Here is a 21445-nt window from a genome sequence, read left to right as displayed (position 1 = left end):
TTTTTGGCTGTGTTGGGTCTTCGTTGCTGCACGCGGGCTTTCTCTAGTTGCGGCAAGCGGGGGCTATTCTTCGTTGCGGTGTGCGGGCTCCTCATTGCGGTGGCTTCTCTTGTTGCGGAGCATGGGCTCTAGGTGCGTGGGTTTCAGTAGTTGTGGCACGTGGGCTCAGTAGTTGTGGCTCGCGGGCTCTAGAGCGCAGGCTCAGTAGTTGTGGCGCACAGGCTTAGTTGCTCCACAGCATGTGGGATCTTCCCGGACCAGGGCTCAAACCCATGTCCCCTGAATCAGCAGGCAGATTCTTAACCACTGCACCACCAGGGAAGCCCCTTTTAAAATTTTTATATTTGAATATATGTTTTGTAAATTAAGTCTGATGAGAAAATGGAGCATGCACTGGGGCTTGAAGCCTCAGCTCCGGCGTTCTCCTGCCTCCTACTGGCTACCAGGAACCATTCTTGGCTGCTGACTCTTCTACCCTTTGGTGCCCTCGGCCCGGCACAGCCTTAGCCTCCCTGCTCCTGTCTTGCCACTGCTGTGAGTCGACTGGGTCACATTGGTGGGTAGAGGCCTGTGTTCTCTTGTTGCCCTTTAACACAGGTGGAGGCCTAGATGTAGCAGGGAGGGTCTGAGCTGAGTACATGTGCCCTGCAGCATCCTCTGTCCCAGGTTGGCAATGCCGCGGCACATTAGGTAGGTGCCTTGGCAGGGAGTGAGTCCCCAGTCCAGGTACTGAGTTGCATCCCTGCCTGGCAGTTGCAATCCTTTAGAGGTTACCCACCTGCCGTAGGTTGGGGCAGAGGACCCATGGGATGGAGAGACTGACTTCACCAACTTCAGCCAGGACATAATACATGGGTCTAGCAGCTTGCAGGAGGTAGAACCCAGTGCTGAGTCATGTGGTGAGGCCCTTAGGCATCTGTGAGGGTCTGCCTTTGGCCTGTGAGTATCCCAGGGGACCATAACATTAAGTAGAAAATAAAAAGCACCATGGTAGGTGGATAGGAAGAAAAAAAGAGAGGGGGAGAGAGAGAAAGAGAGAGGGAGGGAGGAACCACGAAGAAAAGAAAAAGTTTTGTATCTAAGTGTCTTTAATTTCTGGCACCCGGCCCCAGAAATTATGCTGAGTCTATCATCATTGAATGAAACCAAACTTAACCTGAGCAATGAAACACTTATCTTCTTACCATTGATGTTCTATAACTAGTCATGTAAAGAGAGGTTTGCCTTCCTCTTTTCTTTTGCCTGCCCCCCAGTACTAGGGAGAGGGAAAAGGTATGCTAGAGCCAAATCTCTCCCTTCTTTTAATGCTTTCACCTATTCCAATAAAAGATTAGTTTAAAAAAATTTCTCTTAAAGTCCAGTTATCAGGAAGTATCTCCCCCTTCACCTCTTCTACCCACCCTATAGATGCATAACTGGGACTGTTTCCCTAAGGTGTTGAACCTTCTCTCAAGAAACATATGATATAATTTATCCAAATTATTGATGAGTAGCAGTTATCAGGATTGTCTGATAACTTTCAATCCATTTAAAGGAGTTGATGCATAGATTTTTAGGATGATCAAAATGTTAGAGATTAGCCAGTCCAGCCATTTCATTTTGTGATGAAATAGAGATCCACTAAATGTAAGCAGTGTAGTTCAAGGCCCTATAATTAGTGGCAAAACCAGAATTAAATATTTGTCTTGATGCTACTTCAGCACTATTTCTACAACATTACATTGTTAAGCTATTTCTTCCTAGATCTGTGAGAACTGCCATTCTTGTTACATCAGTTATACAAAGACTACAACTTTCAAATTGCCCTTCATTGGCTTTAAATCCAATGTTTATGTATTGTTGAATTCTACAGGGCCTACAGTAGTCATAAATATATGTAGTCATGTGTTTCTTTGAGTTAATGATGAAGGTAACTATGGTCCAGGATCTTTTAACTGTAACTGCCAATATTTTAGATAATCCAAATGCCTCTCTCTTTTACTAGCCCCATTATTGCCTGAGCCTTGATAGTACATGGAGAAACTAGATTTCATATAGTAAAATTTCAAACAAAGTATTAGCAAGAACAGGATAGAATTGTCAGCTTTTTAACAGATAAGGGCATTAAAAAATAAACAATACCATCTATCATCACTTTCATTTTATAAAAGATAACGTTTTAACACCAAAAGTATATTAAGGATGTAATATCAGATAAAGGACAGTCCTTTACAAGAGAACACATTTGATGACTTTATATTGACATTTTTTGCCATGGACTAGTGAGATTTTTGTCATGGATCAGTACTTGTTTACAGACTGGTGTTGGAGAACCGCTGATATATAGTATAACAAAATATTAATGTTGAACTGTTGCTGAGGATTATGCTGCATAGATATCTCAAGTGTTTTCCCGAGGAGCATTCTAATTCCACCTGTACTAAAAGGGATCATTACTCTTCATAATGGCCTACTGTTTTTCAGTGCTCTGCAATCATGCTATCATCTGTCTTATTTTTTTTTTAAGTACAATTTGGAGCATAGAGACCTAAATTCTCATGATAGAGAATATTTTCTACTATGATTTAATCATAGTTTAGTCCAGATAAAAGTATAGTTATGCTGCTATTATCATAGTGTTAGGAAGAATAATTTATTTATTTAGTTTGCTCCTATAGTCATAGTGTTAACATAGTATTAACCAGAATAATTTACTTAATTTTTGGTATATTAAAGCATTAACAGGTGGTTTTATTTTGATTTTCCACAATATACATTTTTTCAGAGAGGGTTTTCAGGCTTGTTAATCCAGATGCAAATAATAGTGAATAACTTCGTGGTAGACTGTAAATTCCATAAAAAGAGTAACATTTTCACTAATAAAAGCCCAAAAGAGTATCTGCCACATAGTAGGAGCTCATTAAATCTTATTAAATTAATGAATGATTAACAATGAGTAAATTCAGACTCTTTGCAAGTTCAGATATTGCTAGGTCAGGGCTTCTGGTTAAACATATCGGATTGAACCTATACATTCCCTTCTATTTCCTTCTGAAACTGCAATAAATGACATTAATAAATCCACAAGGATGAGGAAATAGGGAGAAGAAACAATAAAAATTAAGTTTTAAAAGTGGGAACCATATGGAAAATTAGTAATTTACTTAGCAAATGAGAGAAAGTAGAAACCCAAGTTGAAGATACAGAAATAATCAGGAATTGCAAGCATCATGTGCCTCTAGAAGTAAGGTGCACAATTGAAGCCAAAAACTAGAAGGTCTATATAGGAAGCTGTTGCATATCCAGATTCTTTCCCCTACCCTGCACAAATAGGCACTCCCTGTCTTCTGTTTGGCAGAAGATTGGAGAATTACGTTGGAGAGTTTGAAGAGCAACTGAGGTTGGGGAGATTCAGTAGAGTGCTAGAGGCAACTGGTACCAGGGAGAGCTAGTTGTTAGAGCTGTTGTCATTTTGTAAGCTGGTTTAAATGAGTGGTAGCTTGAGTTGACCATGGTGGGGTTTTTAACACTAATGAAATTGGCAAGTGCTGCAAATCAGGCTTTTTTTTTTTTTTTTTTTTTTTTGAGACCCAATTTACCAGCACAGTACTAAGAGTATCATATTGAAAACAGTTTGGGAAGTCTAAATACTGAATTCTGAAGTCTCCCAGCCTAGTCCTTAAGAGGACAGTTAACCTTGTAACATCCAGGCAGCAGAATGAAAGATTCCATTATGGGGCAACTAACCTGCTCAAGAGAAGAGACTATAGCTGCTGCAGTTAAGCTCTCCCGATGAAACAGCTCAGACAGATCAGTGCACAGTGAAGCCCACCACTATAGTGACAAAACTTTGTAGTTGACAAAGCTTTCAGCCAGCTTTTTAATATTTCATTGTTAAATATGAACAAGCAGTTAAGGATCACTGGATATTTGAAGAAAGTCTCCAATGTGAAAAACAAACAAAACAAACAGGGTAATGAAAAAAAACTTGGAGAAGCTAAGAAATTATACTCAAGAGAAATGTATTTATTAATCCACAAAACAGTAATTGAGTCTAAAAAAAGAAACATTCCTAGAATAAAAGAGAACCCTTAAAATAAATATATTAGTAGACATGAAAAAGTACAATGGAAAGGTTGGAAGATAATATCGAGATGATCTGAGAAAGTAGAACCAAAAGACAAGAAGATGGAAAACAGGAAAGGAAGAAAATGAGGGGTCAGTTCAAGAGGTCTGGTGAGTTTCAGAGAGAACAGAGAAGATGGAAGGAGAGCAAATGACCAAAGAAATAATGCAAGAAAGTAACCCATAACTGAAGGATCTGAGTTTGTTTTGCCTAACCCCAATGCATATCATTATGAAATTTCATACTACACTTAAAGAGAAGATTATAAAACTCTCGGTGGGAGAAAAAAAAATAGGTCACATAGGAAGGATCCAAAATGAGAATGGCAACATAATGACTTCAGACTTTTCATTGGCAGCACTGGAGGTAGAAGATAACAGAACCATGCCTTCAAAGGTTCCAAAGCAGAATTGTATGGTATTTAGCCAAAGAAGTTGTTAAGTATTGGTAAAACAAACATATTTTCAGACAAGCAGGGTCTCAAAAAGTGTACCATATCTGCCTCCTTTATCAAGAAGTAGTAGAAAGGTTGCTTTATCAAGACAAGGGAGTAAACCAAGAGGAAATCATGGGATCTAGGAAACAGGAGACCCATCACAGAAGAAAAAAGGAAATTTTCAGAGATTACCTGATCAGTGTAGCAGAATGAAAGAGCAATTGGTCCAAATTCTAAGGGAAGGATGGAATGTCTCCAAAACATGGAAACTGAGAGAAAACCTGGAAGTTTCTTTTAGATGGGGGTATAGGTAGGGACAGGAAATGATTGCTATATATTAATATAATATACTTTTTAAGAACATAATGCTCTTGGTCATTTATTATTACTAGGATAGAGTCTGTGGTATACTCTCCCATGTCTCCTCTAAACTTTGATTTGTCCATCTTAAAATACAGTGTTATTAATATAAATACTATAAATATTTATTACAATGTTAAAGTACTAAGCATCTATTAAATACATACCGTTGTAAATATTCAGAGACTGCCCTGTTATTATAATATGTACCTATAAATTAAGATGAAATCATGACTTCTATAAAAATATTTGCATTGTCCTAAAGTAGAGGCAGTCAAAATAGGTATTCATTGAGTGCTCTCAAAGTGCATAGTTCTTTATGAGCTAGAGGAGAATCTTCATGTTAAAATTGCAAAATGCTTTTTTTAGATGTTTCCATAACTTTGCATAATTATGTCCTTGCATATTGATAATCTGTATAGTAATTGAGAACTCTAAATAGATGGAATACTATGAAGCCTTTATTTTATTTTATTTATTTATCTATTTATATATTTTTTTGCTTTTATTACTTATCTTTATTTGAACAGAAATCTTAAATCTTCAGATCACAAGTCCACTGTCTACTATAGTTTTCTCTAGCTTAGAGACTCTCCTTGGTGCTTTGACGTTGTGGGTGCAGCCTTCACGGATGTGGTGAATCCATGGCTTAACCCCAGCTGCTTTCACTCATAACTGCGTGGTTAGCAAGACCTCATATGGCCCCATCCTGTCCACTGCACAGCCAACTGATGGTCATGTCCTTGCTTCTTCCAGCTTTTGAGGAGGATGAGGTCTTTGGATTGAATAGGGTCCAGGGGTACTTCAGGTGGATAGGCAGACCTATTGGAAGCACACTTATAAACAGAGGTTGGTATAGTGGCTATAATTTTGACATAATTAGCAGTAGTAGGTCCTTTTAAAACATCACTGGATTCTCCTGCCTGGGTAGACACCTGGAAAAGCCTGCCACACAAAATTTCAAAGGGGCTTAATTTAAGCTTGCTTCTGGAATCCACTCTAATCCATAGCAGGCAACTGGCAAGGCCTTATCCCAAGTGAAGTTAGTCTCGACATACTTTAGCATTGCTCTTTTTTTAAATGTATGATTCATCTTTGCTCTTTTTTTAAATGCATGATTCATTTTCTCACCTTTTCCTGTTGATTGTGGTCTCAGGATGAATGTAGTTTCTAATCAATACACAATGCTTTAGACACTTGTTGGGTTATGCTAGAGACAGCAGCCAGTCCATTGTCACTGTGAAGGGTGTTAGACGATCCGAATTAGGCAGTGATTTCCATAAGGAGGGCTTTAACTACTTCAGAGATTTTTTTCTGTCCAGGTGGGATATGCTTTCACCCATCCCGAAAAAGATACAAACACTAACACGGATTTAAAATTTCCTGGGGCTCGGGGAATTTGAGTAGTCTATTTGCCACTCCTCAGTGGGGCAAGTTCCTCTATGTTGAGTTCCCATTTGAGGGGACCTATCATGCAATTCTGAGTGACTTGCTGGATGGCCTTTTGCAGAATAGGCCCCATTATTATTATTTTTTTTAACATCTTTATTGGAGTATAATTGCTTTACAATGGTTTGTTAGTTTCTGCTGTATAACAAAGTGAATCAGCTATACATATACATATATCCTCATATCTCCTCCCTCTTGCATCTGCCTCCCACCCTCCCTATCGCACCCCTCTAGGTGGTCACAAAGCACCGAGCTGATCTCCCTGTGCTATGCGGCTACTTACCACTAGCTATCTATTTTACATTTGGAAGTGTATATATATCCATGCCACTCTCTCACTTCATCCCAGCTTACCCTTCCCCCTCCCCATGTCCTCAAGTCCATTCTCTACATCTGCGTCTTTATTCCTGTCCTGCCCCTAGGTTCTTCAGAGCCCCTTTTTTTTTTTTAGATTCCATATATATGTGTTAGCATACAGTATTTGTTTTTCTCTTTCTGACTCACTTCACTCTTTATGACAGACTCTAGGTCCATCCACCTCACTACAAATAACTAAATTCTGTTTCTTTTTATGGCTGAGTAATATTCCATTGTATATATGTGCCACATCTTCTTTATCCATTCATCTTTCGATGGATGCTTAGGTTACTTCCTCATTCTGGTTATTGTAAAGAGAACTGCAGTGAACATTGTGGTACATGACTCTTTATGAATTATGGTTTTCTCAGGGTGTATGCCCAGTAGTGGGATTGCTGGGTCATATGGTAGTTCTATTTTTAGTTTTTTAAGGAACCTCCATACTGTTCTCCATAGTAGCTGTATCAATTTACATTCCCACCAACAGTGCCAGAGGGTTCCCTTTTTTCCACACCCTCTCCAGCATTTATTGTTTGTAGATTTTTTGATGATGGCCATTCTGACTGGTGTGAGGTGATACCTCATTGTAGTTTTGATTTGCATTTCTCTAATCATTAGTGATGTCGAGCATTCTTTCATGTGTTTGTTGGCAATCTGTGTATCTTCTTTGGAGAAATGTTTATTTAAGTCTTCTGCCCATTTTTGGATTGTGTTGTTTGTTTTTTTGATATTGAGCTGCATGAGCTGCTTGTAAATTTTTGAGATTAATCCTTTGTCAGTTGCTTCATTTGCAAATATTTTCTCCCATTCTGAGGGCTGTCTTTTCGTCTTATTTATGCTTTCCTTTGCTGTACAAAAGCTTTTAAGTTTCATTAGGTCCCATCTGTTTATTTTTGTTTTTATTTCCATTTCTCTTGGAGGTGGGTCAAAAAGGATGATTTATGTCTTAGAGTTTTCTGCCTGTGTTTTCCTCTGAGAGTTTTATAGTGTCTGGCCTTACATTTAGGTCTTTAATCCATTTTGAGTTTATTTTTGTGTATGGTGTTAGGGAGTGTTCTAATTTCATTCTTTTACATGGAGCTGTCCGGTTTTCCCAGCACCACGTATTGAAGAGGCTGTCTTTTCTCCATTGTATATTCTTTCCTCCTTTATCAAAGTTAAGGTGACCATATATGCGTGGGTTTATCTCTGGACTTTCTATCCTGTTCCATTGATCTATATTCTGTTTTGTGCCAGTACCATACTGTCTTGGTTACTGTAGCTTTGTAATATAGTCTGAAGTCAGGGAGCCTGATTCCTCCAGCTCCGTTTTTCTTTCTCAAGACTGCTTTGGCTATTTGGGGTCTTTTGTGTTTCCATACAAATAATGAAATTTTTTGTTCTAGTTCTGTGAAAAATGCCATTGGTAGTTTGATAGGGATTGCATTGAATCTGTAGATTGCTTTGGGTAGTATAGTCATTTTCACAATGTTGATTCTTCCAGTCCAAGAACATGGTATATCTCTCCATCTGTTTGTATCATCTTTAATTTCTTTCATCAGTGTCTTATAGTTTTCTGCATACAGGTCTTTTGTCTCCTTAGGTAGGTTTATTCCTAGGTATTTTATTCTTTTTGTTGCAATGGTAAATGAGAGTGTTTCCTTAATTTCTCTTTCAGATTTTTCATCATTAGTGTATAAGAATGCAAGAGATTTCTGTGCATTAATTTTGTATCCTGCTACTTTACCAAATTCATTGATTAGCTCTAGTAGTTTTTTGGTAGCATCTTTAGGATTCTCTACGTATAGTATCATGTCATTTGCAAACAGTGACAGCTTTACTTCTTTCTGATTTGGATTCCTTTTATTTCTTTTCCTTCTCTGATTACTGTGGCTAAACTTCCAAAACTATGTTGAATAATAGTGGTGAGAGTGGACAACCTTGTCTTGTGCCTGAACTTAGAGGAAATGGTTTCAGTTTTTCACCATTGGGAACGATGTTGGCTGTAGGTTTGTCATATATGGGCTTTATTATGTTGAGGTAAGTTCCGTCTATGCCTACTTTCTGGAGGGATTTTATCATAAATGGGTGTTGAATTTTGTCAAAAGCTTTTTCTGCATCTATTAGGATGATCATATGGTTTTTATCCGTCAATTTGTTAATATGGTGTATCACATTGATTGATTTGCATATATTGAAGAATCCTTGTATTCATGGGATAAATCCCACTTGATCATGGTGTATGAGCCTTTTAATGTGCTGTTGGATTCTGTTTGCTACTATTTTGTTGAGGATTTTTGCATCTATGTTCATCAGTGATATTGGCCTGTAGTTTTCTTTTTTTGTGACATCTTTTTCTGGTTTTGGTATCAAGGTGATGGTGGCCTCATAGAATGAGTTTGGGAGTGTTCCTCCCTCTGCTGTATTTTGGAAGAGTTTGAGAAGGGTAGGTGTTAGCTCTTCTCTGAATGTTTGATAGAATTCACTTGTGAAGGCATCTGTTCCTGAGCTTTTGTTTGTTGGAAGATTTTTAATTACAGTTTCAATTTCAGTGCTTGCGATTGGTCTGTTTATATTTTCTGTTTCTTCCTGATTCAGTCTCTGGAGGTTGTGCTTTTCTCAGAATTTGTCCATTTCTTCCAGGTTGTCCATTTTCTTGGCATAGAGTTGCTTGTAGTAATCGCTCATGATCCTTTGTATTTCTGCAGTGTCAGTTGTTACTTCTCCTTTTTCGTTTCTAATTCTATTGATTTGAGTCTTCTCCCTCTTTTTCTTGATGAGTCTGGCTAATGGTTTATCAATTTTGTTTATCTTCTCAAAGAACCAGCTTTTAGTTTTATTGATCTTTGCTATCGTTTTCTTCATTTGTTTTTCATTTATTTCTGATCTGATCTTTATGATTTCTTTCCTTCTGCTAACTTTGGGTTTTTTGGGTTCTTCTTTGTCTAATTGCTTTAGGTGTAAGGTTGGTTGTTTATTTGAGATGTTTCTTGTTTCTTGAGGTAGGATTGTATTGCTATCAACTTCCCTCTTAGAACTGCTTTTGCTGCATCCCATAGGTTTTGGGTCGTCATGTTTTCATTGTCATTTGTTTCTAGGTATTTTTTGATTTCCTCTTTGATTTCTTCAGTGATCTCTTGGTTATTTAGTAGTGTGTTGTTTAGCCTCCATGTGTTTATATTTTTTACAGATTTTTTCCTGTAATTCATGTCTAGTCTCATAGCATTGTGATCAGAAAAGATACTTGATACGATTTCAATTTTCTTAAATTTACCAAGGCTTGGTTTGTGACCCAAGAGATGATCTATCCTGGAGAATGTTCCATGAACACTTGAGAAGAAAGTGTATTATGTTTTTTTGGATGGAATGTCCTATAAATATCAATTAAGTCCATCTTGTTTAATGTATCATTTAAAGCTTGTGTTTCCTTATTTATTTTCATTTTGGATGATCTGTCCATTGGTGAAAATGAGGTGTTAAAGTCCCCTACTATTGTTGTGTTACTGTCGATTTCCCCTTTTATGTCTGTTAGCATTTGCCTTATGTATTGAGGTACTCCTATGTTGGGTGCATAAATATTTGCAATTGCTATATCTTCTTCTTGGATTGATCCCTTGATCATTATGTAGTGTCCTTCCTTGGCTCTTGTAATAGTCTTTATTTTAAAGTCCATTTTGTCTGATATGAGAATTGCTACTCCAGCTTTCTTTTGATTTCCATTTGCATGGAGTATCTTTTTCCATCCCCTCACTTTCAGTCTGTATGGGTCCCTAGGTGTGAAGTGGGTCTCTTGTAGACAGCAGATATATGGGTCTTGTTTTTGTATCCATTCAGCCAGGCTATGTCTTTTGGTTGGAGCATTTAATCCATTTATATTTAAGGTAATTATTGATATGTATGTTCCTGTTACCGTTTTCTGAATTGTTTTGGGTTTGTTATTGTAGGTCTTTTCCTTCTCTTGTGTTTCCTGCCTAGAGAAGTTCCCTTAGCATTTGTTGTAAAGCTGGTTTGGTGGTGCTGAATTCTCTTAGCTTTTGCTTGTCTGTAAAAGTTTTAATTTCTCCGTCTAATCTGAATGAGATCCTTGCTGGGTAGAGTAATCTTGGTTGTAGGTTTTTCCCTTTATCACTTTAAATATGTCCTGCCACTCCCTTCTGGCTTGCAGAGTTTCTGCTGAAAGATCAGCTGTTAACCTTATGGGGATTCCCTTGTATGTTATTTGTTGCTTTTCCCTTGCTGCTTTTAATATTTTTTCTTTGTATTTAATTTTTGATAGTTTGATTAATATGTGTCTTGGCGTGTTTCTCCTTGGATTTATCCTGAATGGGACTCTCTGCACTTCCTGGACTTGATTGACTATTTCCTTTCCCATATTAGGGAAGTTTTCAACTATAGTCTCTTCAAATATTGTCTCAGCCCCTTTTTTTTTCTCTTCTTCTTCTGGGACCTCTACAATTTCAATGTTGGTGCATTTAATGTTGTCCCAGAGGTCTCTGAGACTGTCCTCAATTCTTTTCATTCTTTTTTCTTTATTCTGCTCTGTGGTAGTTATTTCCACTATTTTATCTTCCAGGTCACTTATCCGTTCTTCTACCTCAGTTATTCTGCTATTGATTCCTTCTAGAGAATTTTTAATTTCATTTATTGTGTTGTTCATCATTGTTTGTTTGCTCTTTTGTTCTTCTAGGTCCTTGTTAAACTTTTCCTGTATTTTCTCCATTCTGTTTCCAAGATTTTGGATCATCTTTACTATCATTACTCTGAATTCTTTTTCAGGTAGACTGCCTATTTCCTCTTCATTTGTTTGGTCTGGTGGGTGTTTACCTTGCTCCTTCATCTGCCGTGTATTTCTTTGTCTTCTTATTTTGCTTAACTTACTGTGTTTGGGGTCTCCATTTCGCAGGCTGCAGGTTCGTAGTTCCCATTGTTTTTGGTGTCTGCCCCCAGTGGGTATGGTTTGTTCAGTGGATTGTGTAGACTTCCTGGTGGAGGGTACTGACGCCTGTGTTCTGGTAGATGAAGCTGGATCTTGTCTTTCTGGTTGGCAGGACCGCATCCGGTGGTGTGTTTTGGGGTGTCTGTGAACTTATTATGATTTTATGCAGCCTCTCTGTAGCTTGCTGGTCCTTGAGTGGAGCTGGGTCTTAGCGTTGAGATGGAGATCTCTGGGAGAGTTTTCGCTATTTGATATTATGTGGGGCTGGGAGGTCTCTGGTGGACCAATGTCCTGAACTTGGCTCTCCCACCTCAGAGACTCAGACCTGACACCCAGCTGGAGCACCAAGACCCTGTCAGCCACAGGGCTCAGAAGAAAAGTGAGGAAAAAAAGAAAGAAAGAAAGAAAATAATAATAAAATAAAGTTATTAAAATAAAAAATAAAAAATATATTAAAAATAAAAAAATTAAAAAGAAAGAAAGAAAGAAGAGAGCAACCAAACCAAAAACGAAATCCACCAATGATAACAAGAGCTAGACACTATACTAAAAAAAAAAAAGAAAGAAAGAAAGAAAAACGGACAGACAGAGCCCTAGGATGAATGGTAAAAGCAAAGCTCTACAGAGAAAATCACACAAAGAAGCATACACGTACACACTTAAAAAAGAGAAAAAGGAAAAAAAGAAAAAAATATATATAAAAGGAAGAGAGCAACCAGATCAATTAACAAATCTACCAATGATAATAAGCTCTAAGTACTAAGCTAGGGTAAACATAAACCAGAAACAAATTAGATGCAGAAAGCAAACCCCAAGTCTACAGTTCCTCCCAATGTCCACTGATTCAATTTTGGGATGATTCGTTGTCAATTCAGGTATTCCACAGATGCAGGGCACATCAGGTTGATTGTGGAGATTTTATCCGCTGCTCCTGAGGCTGCTGGGAGAGATTTCCCTTTCTCTTCTTTGTTTGCACAGCTCCTGGGGTTCAGCTTTGGATTTGGCCCCGCCTCTGCATGTAGGTTGCCTGAGGGCATCTGTTCCCAGCCCAGACAGGACGGGGTTAAAGTAGCAGCTGATTAGGGGGCTGTGGGTCCCTCAGGCCGGAGGGAGGGAGGGGTACGGAATTCTGGGTGAACCTGCGGTGACAGAGGCTGGCGTGACGTTGCACCAGCCTGAGGCGTGCCATGCGTTCTCCTGGGGAAGTTGTCCCTGGATCACGGGACCCTGGCAGTGGCGGGCTGCACAGACTCCCGGGAGGGGAGGTGTGGATAGTGACCTGTGCTTGTACACAGGCTTCTCGGTAGCTGCAGCAGCAGTCTTATTGTTTCATGCCAGTCTCTGGTGTCTGTGCTGATAGCCGTGGCTCACGCCCATCTCTGGAGCTTGTTTAGGTGGTGCTCTGAATCCCCTCTCCTCACGCACCCGAAAACAATGGTCTCTTGTCTCTTCGGCAGCTCCAGACTTTTTCCCGGATTCCCCCCTAGCTAGCTGTGGCGCACTAGCCCCCTTCAGGTTGTGTTCACGCAGCCAACCCCTGTCCTCTCCCTGGGATCTGACCTCCAAAGCCCGAGCCTCAGCTTCCAGCCCCCACCTGCCCCAGCAGGTGAGCAGACAAGCCTCTCGGGCTGGTGAGTGCACTGATCCTCTGTGCGGGAATCTCTCCACTTTGCCCTCTGCACCCCTGTTGCTGCGCTCCCCTCCGTGGCTCTGAAGCTTCCCCCTTCCGCCACCACTCCCCCCTCCGCCCCGTCTCTGCCAGTGAAGGGGCTTCCTAGTGTGTGGAAACTTTTCCTCCTTCACAGCTCCCTCCCAGAGGTGCACGTCCCGTCCCTATTCTTTAGTCTCTGTTTTTTCTTTTTCCTTTTGCCCTACCCAGGTACGTGGGGAGTTTCTTGCCTTTTGGGGAAGTCTGAGGTCTTCTGCCAGCATTCAGTAGGTGTTCTGTAGGATCTGTTCTGTAGGTGTATTTTTGATGTATTTGTAGGGAGGAAAGTGATCTCCATGTCTTATTCCTCTGCCATCTTGAAAGTCCCCTAGGCCTGTGAAGCCTTTAAAATGAGATAGATCTATATATAATGATATGGAAATTAAGCAAGATACATTATTCATATTTTTAGAAAAGCAGATTGCAGAACAACATGGTATGTATTATGTGGTTTCATCTCTATTTAAAAAGCTATATTTTATGTACTTGTATGCTTATAGATAATTTCTGGAAGGATACACAAGAAACTACTAGAGTGGTTACCTCTGGGGAGGAGAGCTGGAAAAACAGTAGAGGAAAACTTTACCTTTTCTTTCTGTCCTTTGTGTGGCTTGGATGTTTACCCTGAATGTACTTAGCTTTAATAACGATAAACAAATGAACATAAAAATTTCAGATATATTAGACATGTAGGGAGAGTTCTTACTATTTGTCCTTTTACAGAAGTTTACTTGGATTATCAGCAGACACTGAAGAAACCTAATATTGGTGACACTGATTTAATCGCTTTTAAACCCTTGTGTTAGAAAACAGTAGTATTTTTACCCTTTAAAGGTTTTTTGGGAACAGGAGAGGGGAGTGTGGTGGTGATTATATAATATGTTAATTTATGAAGTAATAAGTTAATATAGTAAATATTGAAGTTCTACTAAAAAAGTGTTAATTTGAAATTAAAAATTTAAATTGTATTTAAGGGTTTTCTAGCCAATTAATTTCTGAAATAAACAGATGTGGAAAATGCATTCTGTGGTAGATAAAAATTTTTAGTAGGGTTAGGCTGGATTGTGCTACATTTCATATTTTTCAGTGCTGTAGTTTATATTACTTTTTCAGTACATTAAAACTTATGCAGTGAAACTGAATAATGGCAATGTTTTTATACCCTTTTATAGCCATTTCTTTTTCATAACCTCCCCCTATTTCCTGTTAACTAAACTATAAGCACCTTTCTGTTAATTTATGAAAATTATTGTTGAGGTAGCACATTATCACTGATCTGTATGGCACTTTCAGCATGTTAGAAGCAAAGGTCCAAGCAACATAAAACACATCAAAATTCATTAATGTGGTATTGATTATTTTTTGGATAATTAATTTTATTGCAGACCCTTGAAAGAGATAATGAACTGCAAAGGGAGAAGGTGAAAGAAAATGAAGAAAAGTTCCTTAGTCTTCAGAACAAGCATGAGAAAGCACTAGAAACTTGGAAAAAGCATGTAGGTTTACTAAATAGTAAAATATTAAAATATTTTAAGTAGTAGACATTTAAAATAACTATTAAATGCTAAGAAAATATTGCAAAAATTATATAGGAATAAAGTCAGACACATTGTCTTCTTGCACTTATATTTCCAAGAAGTGAATGTTTTTAAAGCTAAATTTAATAAAATTTTCTGTAATGCTTTCGTGCATGAAAAACCATACATATATGTGTGTATTTATGTATATTTTGTATGACTTTTCATATATGACAAATAAAAATTAATTTTCCTTTTCACAAAACCATTGATAGTGTTTTAGTAAATGATTATAATAAAGAATTATATAGATCTTATTGTTAGCTGATCTCTTTAGCTTTCCTCAGCAGTTTTGTTGACTTGTATTAAAGCCATGTTTAGAACATATATACAGTAGTTGGATTCTATAGTATTAACATTTTATCATGAGAATTGTTATGTTATAAACATGACTATTTCCTTAAAGCACAACTCTTTATTTTACATTAAATTTTAATTTCAGTGAAGTAGATAATAAAAGTGTAAAGTGATGTAAATTAAAGTTGTGAAATATAAGGTTCACTTTTAAGACTGGTGAACCCCCAAATCAATTACTCTACTTTATTATCTATTTTTATTGCCTTCAATTCTTTTAAAAGAACTAAAAAAAAAATAGAAGGTAATTATTTAAGAGTTTATGAAAGCTATATTTTGGGTAAGTAAGATTATATTTTAAACTATTATACTAATTATATAATTCTAATACTATACTAATATATTTTATAATAATATATATCTGCATACTATTCTGTAGATGATTTTGTTTGATATAAATTGTTATGTAAGTAATTCTTGATTTTTTGATCCATTTGCAGCTAACATGTTCTCTTAATCTGTATTTTGAAGAGATCAAATCTTCACTGATGAATTTGATAAGCATTACCTAATTCTCAAAAAATATTTTGTAATTAATTGTATCAGAATACTATAAAATGCTTAATGGCCCCTAAAGAGGTAAAGTTTGTCATTAAGCAACAAGCATAGTAATTTTCATTTTAGCTTCAGCTAATCTACCTTGCATCCCAACACTTCCTTCTCATTTCTAAGGCTTAAAAGATCATGGAAATAGTACTGTCAGGATAAGGAAAACTATGAAGTAAAAAGAGAATATAAACTTGAATATGCCAACCACACCAAAAATAATTAGTTGAGATAAGAGAAAATTAAGCATTTATTTTTCCTAATAATATTTCAAGTATGTCCCTCCCCCAAGAAAAAAGAGTCAATTGAATTAAGAAAATAAGCATTCAGCTTCACTGGTGAGGCCACAGTCTATAATTTGGATAAAATTGGTTTTGTCTTAGGATTTTTAGCATCTACAGTCATTTCACTTCCATATGATTTAATACTAAACAGAACATAGGTAAATTTCTAAAAAGCTGCTTTGTTTCTATAGGAGTTTTCTTGAATGGGAGGTCAGATCTACTCTTTAATTGTATTTCTATCTTGATATAAGTTTTTCGCCATTCTTGAGTGAAGGACAATTATAGTGTTGCTACTGAGATCGGATCAAGATGGGTTTTTAAAAATCATTAAAAGATACTGACAAAAATAAGATGAAATCATATATACTGCTGTTTAAAAAAAATAAGCAGTGAAAACACTGTACAAATTAAACAGTGAATATTACTAGATAATATATTTAAAACTCATTGAAATGTCTTAAAGAACATGTTATGTGTATCTGTTTTTATTTGGCTAGTTATACAGCCAATGGTTGCATATAGATAAAAAGATAATAAATGGGGATGTTTAGAAATTATTTAGGGAAAGGGGGAATCACAAAAGGAATTCAATTCACAACATATGTTGAGCATCTGTTATGTGTTAGGCACTATTCTAGGTGCTGGATTTTCAAAGATGCCTAAAATACAAAGATTATTAAAGAGCTCACACTCTCAAAAGACAGGTAATTATTAAGTTAACCACAATAGTGTTGAGTGTTTTTAGTAGTGTTAACATTAGTATTAACAAATTACTGTGAAAGCACAAAATAAATCATATTGTTTAACTAGGTTGGAGAAAGTTTTAGAGAAAAGATGACACTAGAATTTGGTCTTGAAAGATGAATAGGGTTTCACCAGGCAGGAGGTACCTGCTTCCTATACTTCCCATTCCACTCTGTTGGCATTCCATTTAAGAAAGGGAAAAATGATGGAGGTATGAAACTGCATTCTCAAGGATGATGAATAGTCTGATCTAGAATGTGACAGTGGAAATTAGGTTGAGATCACCTTCTGAAGAGTTCTTTACTAAGGAAGTTGAATTTTATTTTATAAGTAATGGGAAGCCATTGAGATTTTTAAAGCAGAAAAGTGACATAGATCTGTATTTTAGAAAAATAACCCTTGCAACAGTATGGAGAATGGCGTTATGGAAAGAGATTAATAAGTGGAATGTTGCAAATAATCTAACCACGAGCCTATGAGGGTGTAAATTAGGGCAACAGTAGTGAGAACAGAGAAGAGGGATAGATACAGGAAGCATTTTGGAGGTAGAATTAGCAGGATTAGTGACATTTTATGTGTAATGGATTTTAGAAGGAAAAGGAGTAAACTATGATTCTGAGATTAATATAATGAGCAGAATAATAATATCACTAATTGACATAAGGAATGTGAAAGGAGAAGCACATTTGGTGGGTGAAAATGAGTTTAATTTGGGGACTGATGAATTTATGGTGACTGCAGGACATCTGACTTGAAATGTATATCATGCATTTGGAAACATGAATCTAATCTTAGGAGAGAGGTTGGGAGATGGGATATAGATTTAAGACTTATTAACATAAAGGTGAAATTTGAGGGTATGATAAGATCATCTGTGGAAGGAGTGGTAGACTTGAAGAGAAGGCTAAAGAAGAAAGAGCCTTGGGGAACACCAACATTTTGCGAGTGGTTAGTGTGTGTATATTGGGGCAGGAGGGGAGAGGGAGCCTGATAAGAATGGTGAGAAAGGTAGAAGGATAAAGAGAGAGTAGTACCATGAAAATGAAGAAAGGAGGCTATTTCAAGAATAAGTAGTCAGCATAGTCGAGCTACAGTGCTGTTAAATGGTGTGAAACTTGGAACAAGTCCTTTGGCTAATTTGCAGGTGATAGCTGAGAAAAATAATCAGTAGAACAATGAGGGCAGAAGTCGATTGTTAAGGAGTGGTGAGAGATTAGAATTTGAAAGTAGCAAGAGTGGACTTTATTTTAAGAAGTAAGAGAGAGAGAGTAATTGAGTCAAGGAGAAAAAAGTTAGGAACGTGACAAGAGCATATCTGTGGGCTGAAAACATGTTGGTATAGTGGGAAAGATTGAGACCAGGCAGGAGAGAAGAGATCTTTGCTAGAGCTAAGCTCGAAGGGAGACAGGAGTGACTTCCCTGACCATCTAGTGGTTAAGACTTCGCCTTCCAATGCAGGGGTGCGAGTTCAATATCTGGTCAGGGAGCTAAGATCCCACATGCCTCGCGGCCAAAAAAACCAAAACATAAAACAGAAGCAATATTGTAACAAATTCAATAAAGACTTTAAAAATGGTCCACATCAAAAAAATCTTTAAAAAAGAGGGGGAGGGGGAGACAGGAGAAGATGGGGTAGAGAGCACTTGTGAAATTTTTGGTAGTTTAAAATTAAGAGACACTTTAGTAATATTTTATGACAAAAAGGTATTTTTCTCTTCAATGGAACTTACTTTGTCTTACATTTGAGGTTCCTATGAAGGAGAACTCCCCCAAGAAAAAGATTACGAAATTTTATAGCCAGTAAAAGCCCAGTGTGTAGATGTAAGTATTAGGCTGAAGAGTCAGTTTCTGTTGTACTGCTTAGTGCTCAGTATTCTTCATCTAATTGAGTTAAAATCTGTATATCTAATTTGAAACAAGAAAATAAAACTTTAAGAAAGCAATGAAGTGGTAACTTTCATAGAATTTTTATGATTAAAAATAAATTAATTTTTCATTTGTAACAAGAGGTAGTTTAATGTAGTACTTGAAAGCACAACCCCTAGACTTAGCCTTGGATTTGAATCTTGACTACCACTGTATATCTACCTGATCTTGGGTAAGTTACTTAACGTCTGTGAGCCTCACATTTCTCACCTGTAAATTGGAGACTAAAAATACCTCATAGGATTTTTATGACTACAAAATTATATTTATTAAGTACTCAGCACAATTCAATAAATGGTAGCTTTTAATATTAGTAATTACTTCGGGAATGTTTTCGTTTTTTACTATTTCCAAAGATTTGTGTTAATAAAGTATTTTTATACAAAATAAATTTATATACGTGTTCATTTTGGTTAAATGTTATATTAGGTTGAAGAACTTAATGGAGAAATTAATGAGATTAAAAATGAGTTATCATCACTTAAAGAAACTCATACTAAGTTACAAGAACATTATGAAGAATTATGCGATCAGAAAAAGTTTGAGGAAGACAAGAAGTTTCAGGTAAAATTCAAGTATGTTGGGGGTATAAGCTCTTAAAGAAATTAGGACTATCACTGATGATTTTCTCCATGCTTCATATTTTCCGTTTCTCAACTTTTAAAAATTAGTATAAGCGTATAGTCTGTAATACATTTTTAGTTAATTTTTATGTACAATATGACATAAGGATCAAGGGTCATTTTTTGGACATGAATTTTCAGTTCTAGCACATACCTTTGTGGAATAGACAATTTTTTCTCCCATTGTGCCTTGGCACTTTCTTTGAAAATCAGTTAACCAAATAAATATATGTGGGTCTACTTCTGCACCCTCTATTGTATTCCTTTGATTTTATGTCCATCTTTAAGCCAATATAACACTTTCTTTATTAGTGTAACTTTATAAGAAGTCTTAAAATGTGGTAGTATAGGTCCTTCAATTTTGTTGTTCTTTTCCAAAATTGTTTTGGCTATTCTAAGTCCTTTGCATTTCCATATAACTTTTGGAATCAGTTTGTCAGTTTCTAAAAGAAAAAGTCTCTGGGATTTGGACTTCGATTGTGTTGAATGTATAGATTAATTTGCAAAGAATTGACATCTTAACATACAATTCATGAACACGGTATATATCTTTACGTTTATTTAGATATTCTTTAATATCCTTCAGAAATGTTTTGTAGTTTTCATTGCATAGGTCTTGCAAGTATTTTGTTAAATTTATCCCAGAATATTTCATGTTTTGGGCTCTTACTGGAAATAGTATTTTAAAAATTAAATTTTCTAATTGTTTCTTGCTAGTATATAGAATTAAAATTGATTTTTGTACATTGACCTTGTATCCTTTTCTCTTTTTTTTTCCTTTTACCTTTTTAATTAACTTATTATTGTAGTAGGTTTTTTTTGGTTGGACTTTGGACTTTTCTATGTATCTGATTATATCCTCTGAGAATTTAAGGCAGACAAATTTTACTTCATTTTCTGCTCTGTATACATTTTATTTTTCCTCAACTTATTGCCCTAGCTAGGATTCTTTAGTACAGTGTTAAATAAAAGTTTTAAGCGTTGACATGCTTGCCTTACTTCTCATCTTAGATGGAGAGTATTTAATCTTTCATCATTTCATATTATGTTAGCCATAGATGTTTTTGTATATGCTCTTTGTCAGGTTGAGGAAGTTTCCTTCTATTCCTAGTTCGCTGAGTTTTTATCATGAATGAATTTTTATCATGAGTGGGTATTAAAGTTTGTCAAATGCTTTTATGGTATCTATTGAGATCATATTTTTTTCTTTATTCTGTTAATGTGTCAGCATTAACCAATTAATTACATTAATTAATTTCTAAATTTACCTTGCATTCCTGGGATATGTGTTATCCTTTTTATATATGGCTAGATTTGATTTGCTAATGCTATGTTAGGGGTTTTGAATTGATGAGGAATATTGATATGTAGGTTTTGTTTTTTCTTTGCATTCTTTTGGTCTATTTTTTGTATCAGAGTAATACTGGCCACATAAATTGAGTTGGAATATGTTCTTTCCTCCTGAAAGAGTATTGTGTAGAACTGGTGTTACTTACTAAATATTATATACAATTCATTGGTGAAGCTATCTAGGCTTTTTCTTTGTGGGAATATTTTTAATAACAAATTTAGTTTTTAAATTATTTATAGGGCTATTCAGAGTCTCAATTTCTTTTTATGTCAGTGTGCAGAAAATAGTTGACATAGCAGGCCTGTGAAAGGCCTCTGAAAGACCTGCTTGTAAGTTTGGCTCTTGACCGATACCTGGAAATTTGGATTTGGGGAGGGTTCCCACCACTTCCTAACAGACAGGAATGGCTCACTGGGCCTAAACTATTAAGTAGTTTACTTTGAACATCTGCTTTCTTTCTGGGAGTCAGGAGTTTTGGCACATGCTAGGCAGAGAGTGACCAGCAACCAAAAAACTTTGGGCACTGAGTCTCTAATGAGCTTTCTGGTAGACAACAATTTACATTTGTGATCACAATTCATTGCTGTGGGAATTACGCATGTCCTATGTGACTCCACTAGAAGACTCTTGAAAGAGGTTTGTACATGGTTTCCTCCAGACTTCACCTCTTGTGCCTTTTCCCTTTGCTGATTTTGCTTTATATTCTTTGC

The 21445-nt window shown here is 36.5% G+C and overlaps 1 protein-coding gene across 1 annotated transcript in view; it reads left to right on the top strand.

The window, feature by feature from the left end:
- The window catches only part of CCDC73 (coiled-coil domain containing 73), a 145935-nt gene that overhangs the window by 107437 nt on the left and 17053 nt on the right, over nucleotides 1-21445 (top strand). Inside the window, exons 13-14 of the mRNA XM_082410429.1 lie at nucleotides 14716-14826; nucleotides 19191-19325. Coding sequence (XP_082266555.1) covers nucleotides 14716-14826; nucleotides 19191-19325 — 246 coding nt within the window. The remainder of the gene's footprint in view (nucleotides 1-14715; nucleotides 14827-19190; nucleotides 19326-21445) is intronic.

Source organism: Balaenoptera physalus (assembly GCF_965194825.1).
Source record: "Balaenoptera physalus genome assembly, chromosome: 10".
NCBI lineage: Eukaryota > Metazoa > Chordata > Mammalia > Artiodactyla > Balaenopteridae > Balaenoptera > Balaenoptera physalus.
Note: the sequence above shows the minus strand (reverse complement) of the source record. Positions and strands in the feature narration are given on the sequence as shown.